This window comes from Eurypyga helias, unplaced genomic scaffold (assembly GCF_000690775.1).
Source record: "Eurypyga helias isolate BGI_N326 unplaced genomic scaffold, ASM69077v1 scaffold1981, whole genome shotgun sequence".
Classification (NCBI taxonomy): Eukaryota; Metazoa; Chordata; class Aves; order Eurypygiformes; family Eurypygidae; genus Eurypyga; species Eurypyga helias.
Genome location: NW_010228755.1, coordinates 110,704 through 117,224, shown reverse-complemented (window position 1 = coordinate 117,224; position 6,521 = coordinate 110,704). Strand labels below are relative to the sequence as shown.

Sequence of the window (6,521 nt, the reverse complement as noted above, 5' to 3'; positions counted from 1 at the left end):
TGAGGATCCAGGAAAAGTTCCCTGTGCTTTTAATGTGTATTGTTATGTTTCTTCGTATGGAGCTTGAAACTGCAGTATTTGTGCCTGTAACATGTAAAATTCATTTTGGAAGATGTATATACCTGAATTTAGAATTATGAAATTAAGTATAACTAGATCACAATCACAGAATGGTTTGGGTTGGAAGGGACCTTAAAGACCATCCAGTTCCAACTCCCCTGCCATGGCCAGGGACACCTTCCACTAGACCAGGTTGCTCAAAGCCTCATCCAGCCTGGCCTTGAACACTTCCAGGGATGGGGCATCCACAGCTTCTCTGGGCAACCTGTTCCAGTGCCTCACCACCCTCTCCGGGAAGAACTTCTTCCTGATATCCAATCTAAACCTCCCCACTTTCAATTTAAACCCGTTACCCCTTGTCCTGTCACTACAGGCCCTTGTAAAAAGGCCCCCCCAGCTTCCTTGTAGCCCCTTGAGGTACTGGAAGGTGCAATAAGGTCTCCTCTGAGCCATCTCCAGGCTGAAGAAGCCCAACTCTCTCAGCCTGTCCCCATAGCAGAGCTGCTCCAACCCTCTGAGCATCTTCGTGGCCTCCTCTGGACTCGCTCCAACCAGTCTATATCCTTCTGATGTTGAGGGCCCCACAACTGGATGCCGCACTCCAGATGGGGTCTCACCAGACCAGAGTACAGGGGCAGAATCCCCCTCCTGGCCACCCTTCTGTGGATACAGCCCAGGATACGGTTGGATTTCTGGGCTGCCAGCGCACACTGCCGGCTCGTGTTCAGCTTTTCATCCACCAGTACCCCCAAGTCCTTCTCCTCAGGGCTGCTCTCGATCCACTCTCCCCCCAACTTGTATTTGGGATTGCTCTGACCCATAGATCTATATTTAAACTGAAAATTTTAGTTCTTTAATAAACATGAAAGTCATGTGTAACACTAAGAGAAAAAGAACTGCAGATTAATTACCTTCAAGTAATGCATTTTATTTTTAAAAAATGTATTATATTGAGAGGAACATGAAAAAATATTTTAGGGTCTTCTGCCCTACCATTCTTTTTAATCATTCTAGATTTGGATCCTGGTTTTGGAAGTTAAAAAGGACCTTATAACAGGCACCAAATTCCTTCAGCTAAGAGTCGAGTTTTAAGTAAGGATTTGAGGGATAATCAAGATGCCTAGTGTAAGGAGTCTTACATTCTTAGATGGTGGAGTCATAGTAGCACTGGAGAGTTCTGCTGGATGTCGGTAAGTTGTGCTCCAACTCTGACCTGTTCCTTTAGTAAGCTTATTTCCCTCCATCGCTTATAGAGGAAGGCTAGTTTCTTAAAATCATTTGAACAAATTCCCTTATGAGTGAATTCTCTGTTGTGCTGATGTCGAGGGGACCAAACTCCCTGAATCTGCTTAGCCCAGCGCAGTATCACCCCGTGACTTTGAGCTCAGCACTTCTTCACTTTGAATTTTGCAGCTCAGTGCAGGTTTATCAAAAGCCAAGCACGGCTTAATCAGGGATGGCGGTTGGTTGACTTTGAACACAGCCACTGGAACAACTGTTGCTGAACTTGACAAGATGGATAGATACATTGATTAACCTTGCAGCGTAAAGTAATCCTCCTTAGATATTTTAATTCATGACTTAGGTTCAGAATGAAGGTAACGGCACTGAGCAGCCTGACCTTTTTGGGTCATTGGCCAGTGAAGATTCCTAAGCTAAGGAGGCTTAGAGTGAGGGTTTTTTTTGATGTGAGATTTTAAGGATTTTGTTCAGAAGCATGTGCTGCTCTTTGCTTAGAATCACTGCCCCAGCAATTCAGTTGTAGGAGTGCTGTGCCTTTGAAAGTGGTGGTGTGAGTGGTTGTTACTTTATATATGGTAAGAAAAGGACCCTTAGCCACTGTCCAGGCTTTTAACCCTGTAAGCTGTAGCTGGTCTACTTTTTTGGTATTTGCCTTTACATGATAAAAATGTCTTCTCACTTGTTTAAATGTTCATGTAGTATCTGTCTTACAGGTAGGAAAGCAGTTGCCCTTACTTACTTTTGTGAGTAAAATTATCAGCTGTGCTAAAAGTACATCTTGATCATCATGCAGAAAACACTTTCACATTTCTAAGCCAGCTAGCTGCCCTCTCATGGCTTGGCATTCCCATATGCATGGAAAAGGTGTAGCTGGAGGAGCAAGCTCTATGAAAATGAGTCAAGTAGGTAGTTTCTAATAGTGCTGCAGAGATCGGCTCAACTTTCAGAGCCCAGTGTGGGCTTCTTTTGCTGGCTTGGTCACGAAAAGGGAAAGTTGTACGTTCCTGCACCTTCCATATGCCTGGGCACACTGTGGCTGCCCAGACATAAGCCCTGTGAAGACAACTTAGGGCCTCAGGTCCAGCGCTGCTGCCATTGTAGCCTGCTAAGGAGGGGGTGTGTGTTGGATGTGGAGTGGAAGAAGGATGAATATCTGGAGCTGAGCATTCAAATGCATGCTGGTAACTGCAGAATTTTAGAAAATAAGATCTGGAAAGGGCCATTAGGGTGACGCTGGCTCTGTTTTGCCCTCTCAAGGTGGTGGTGTAAATGTCATCCCACCTCAACCTGTGTCTGAATCGTTACTAAACATTTTTGCAGACTTTCAGAAGCTACTCAGAGATCTGAGGTAAGCTTTCGGTTTTGTGGTAGCTTTAGCTAATTTTGGAAGTATCCTAGAATGAGTCCGTTAGGCCCAGTTAAACTGAAAGTGTGCAGAATACTTAAGTACTCTGTAACCTCTTCTTTACCTGTAACAAGCTGAACATGAACTGCTTGCTCACTTAGGCTAAATGTACTAGCCATCTGCTCACTCTCCAGCTTTTTACTGAAGACTGATACAACAAAGGTATTAAACACTGTTTTTCCTTTGAGCATCATCTGTTGAGAGAGCTCTGTTCTCTTATGCCGATTAAAACTGGAGTAGTACAGACTTCAGTAAAATGCATACTTGGCTTGCTGATTAATGGAACCAAGGCTCATGGGAGAGATGTGCAATATCATGTGTATGCTCCCCAGAGAATGAGATTGGGGGTAATATGGAGGAGTTTTCACCTGGGGAGGTGAGCAGCATTGTATTATCTCTGTCTGAAACAGTAATTTGTCCTGGTGTTTCCTTATTATTTCAGACGGGACTTAGAGTAGCTTTGATCTGTGTTCTGCTTTGATCCTGCTCATGATGAGGCTTTTCTTTATTGATTCTTTTCCTGAAACGGCCCAATCCTGTTGAAAGGACTTGTCTTTTTCCCCATGTATTTTCTTCTTTCCTTTCTCAACTGTTCTTGTTCAGATATCATCCTTAGCAAGTCCTCAGTTTGTCTCTGGAAGAATTGCTGTTTCAGTGGCATTGTGTTTGTTTGTCTGGGCTTGGAATCAGGCTCCCTGCATCTAGGGGCTGCTCACCTCATTTGGTTTGAGGATGTGCTTGCTTCCCCCCCTCCTCCCCTTCTTTTCATTTTTCCTGGTAGATTTCGTTCGTTGGGTTTTGTTGTTTGTTATTTTTTCTTGATGGGGGGGCACACAACAATACCATATTGTCAGTAATATCTACCAATCTAAGATTATTCAGTATTTTTCTGTACAGCAGGACTGTGTGTGTCATTGTGTCCTGTGTGTCCATGCTTCCAGCATCTGCCCTGCCCTCCTGCACCTGCTGTATTCCCAGTGACACACTTGCAGTCCCTGAGCACCTGCCTTGTTGTCTCTCTGATATTCACAAGCTGAGTAACAGCATTCACCTGCTCACATTCTCTTGTTTTTAAACAAAAGAAGTTTTGTTTAGGGAACAATTTTATTTTAATGTGGTATTTGCTTCAGCCCAGGACTATCTCCTTTCCAGAAGCAGTGAGGTGATCTGTTTGAATACTAGTTTACAGCTCAGTCTTTGAGCCGTTATGTCCTTGAAGCTCCAAAGTGTGTGATTAAAAGGAATTGCCTTAAGAAAGTATTTCAATAGCAAAATGAGCTTATAGCGTATCCTCGTCTTTCAGTTATGTGGTGACACCAGATTTGAAGAATGCTCTTCTGTGGTGCAAGATTTGGGGGTTTTCTCCTTACTCTTTTAATTTGCAGTAGGTGAATGTAGGTTGCATCTCTCATTTCTGTGCTGTCACAGGTTATATTCTACCTGTCTGAAAAAAGGATCTTGCGGAACTGCTTTAATGGAAAGTAAACAGTCTGTTTAAACTCTCTTTCAGCGGGGAAGTGAAAAAGAACCTCTGTTCTGTCCATCTGTCCAGGAGTCATGAAGCTTTCAGAAAACTTGAAACCTTAAGCCACTAATTTGCCTTTGATTAGCCAAAACTTGTCAACAGGTAGATAGGTGAAGGGCACATGAACAGGCAGTATGATCTGATAAATCGTATTTCCTTAGGAAATCATGTTGGAAAGTAGCAGCTCAGTTAAATCTCCGAGTCTTTACCTGCTAAAGAAGTTGCAGAACTTGCAGAAACGTTTGTAAAATTCCAGCCCAGTAATGAGTTCAGGCTGTTGCTGCGACTGCATTCTGGTAGTTGTTCACGCAAGCAGCCAGCTGAGTATCTGACCAGGACTTCTCATGTGGTGTAACCCATTTTGTATGCACAGTTGCAGCATTTTCACTGTTGTGCTGCGCATAGAAGAGTTTGAAGTACATTCTGCAACTCTGAATGGATGCTGCTTTCTGCTTGTCATTGTTGTGTAAAAAATAGCGTCGGTTAACGGAGAATACATTAATAAATGAGACAGCAAAATGTGTTGCAGGTACTTTCCTGAACTCTCAGTTACATACTGCTGTTCATACTGTTCATTATACTATTTTTCTCATATATATTTGTAGTGATTTATAACTCTAGATTTATCAGTCTTACATGTACCCCCTTCCCCCTAAGTGGGAATTCAACTTCTTAGGTTGAATTTGTTTTAACTGTCTGTTATTTGCAGGTCTGCTATTAGAGCGTTGCGTCCTGGTGGATCTCTGGTCTATTCTACGTGCACTCTCTCCAAGGCAGAAAACAGCGATGTAATAGATCTCATTCTAAACTCCTGCAGTAACGTTGCACCTGCAGACATCAGTGAAATGGCCAGAGCTGTTTCTCAGGAATTCACTTTCCTCAGTGGTATGCAACAGCATGAACTTCTGGTTCTCCCAGAGAAAGGGAGAGCATGGGGTCCGATGTACATAGCTAAATTAAAGAAAATGTAGTCCATCTGATGCCTGGTAGTTTTTTATAAGGGATGTGTGATAAATTAATACTTATTTCTAACATAGTATGTGTATTTAAACCTGTCCAAGGCAACTGAATTTAAAGCATTGCAGTTTTGTATCGGCTGCTGCCTAATAGGGAAGCTAGACAGTTTAGCTTAAAATACTGTGAATGTGTCTTCTGATGTGGGCATGTGGGCCTCTGTGAAGTCCTTATGAAGTCAAGGGAGGTTGATTTTCCATGTGATGCTTTTAAATGGATTTGTATCCTAGAACAGAGGCCTGATGTCCTGGGGTTTTGCATTGGTTTGTTGGTGGTTTGGTGTTGGGGTTTTTTTGTTGGTTTTTTGGGTTTTTTTTTCCCCCTTTTTTATTACAAATTTGTTTTTAATACAGATTATATTTTAAAATAAATGGTTTCAATGGTCTGAAGTCATGGGAATCCTGCATTCTGTTTTCCTGTAAGAACTGATTTGTATGCAGAGTCTGTCATCTTAAGCACTGACTATTCCAAGCACTGGCAAAACAGGTTTCGTATTTGCTAAGTTGTTTACTAGTTAAAAACTGTCTTTTCTTTGCAGTCACATGGTGGGTGGACCCTGGCTGGAGGGCATGTTCCCACCGAATCTGCTCCATCACTCCCCTCCTCAGCTGAGCAGGGGAGAGAAAATATAATGAAAGGCTCCTGGGTCGAGATAAGGACAGGGAAGGGGTCACTCACCAATTACCATCATGGGCAAACAGACTTGATTTGGGTAAATTAATTTCATTTATTGCCAATCAAATCAGAGTGGGATAATGAGACAAACCCAAATCTTAAAACACCGGAGTACGTATTATGTCTATGTGTTAGGCTGAATGCTGGTGGTAGCATGGAGCCTTTTCCTCTGTTTCTGAGCAGGGAGTAGCCCTTTCCCCATTTGAAGCTTGTAATAATTGTTTTTAAGGAATGGTGTTTTAAAGAACAGAGGTTTTGGTAGATGAGTTGTCTGTGTGGAAATGTGTGTGTGTGAGACTGTATTTATGTATTTCTTACATTTTGTGTGTACATCTATGCGTGTATGTAATTATAATTCTTTTTGTGATAGCAAATAAGATTGGTTAATGCAGATTTTATTTTTTTTCTGAATGCAAAGAATATCAACTTATAAGTACTGGAATAACTACCAAATGGGTGGTTCTGTACCTCATTAATAAAGGCAGGAGTAATGTTGATTGCCTGATGTCATCTGTGAGGCGCTCCACGTAACCACGCTGGAAACGCAGTAGCTCTACATGAAATTCTCCAGTTGTTGTTGTGAGCTCGGAAGTACTTGTT

The 6,521-nt window shown here is 42.4% G+C and overlaps 1 protein-coding gene across 1 annotated transcript in view; it reads left to right on the top strand.

Annotated features, from left to right (window-relative positions):
• NSUN3 (NOP2/Sun domain family, member 3) overlaps nt 1–5,203 on the top strand; it is a gene marked incomplete at its 5' end in the record, with an annotated part of 17,758 nt that extends 12,555 nt beyond the window's left edge. Inside the window, one exon of the mRNA XM_010160107.1 lies at nt 4,942–5,203. Within this exon, the coding sequence (XP_010158409.1) occupies nt 4,942–5,203 (262 nt within the window). The remainder of the gene's footprint in view (nt 1–4,941) is intronic.
• Nucleotides 5,204–6,521: the final 1,318 nt, after the last annotated feature.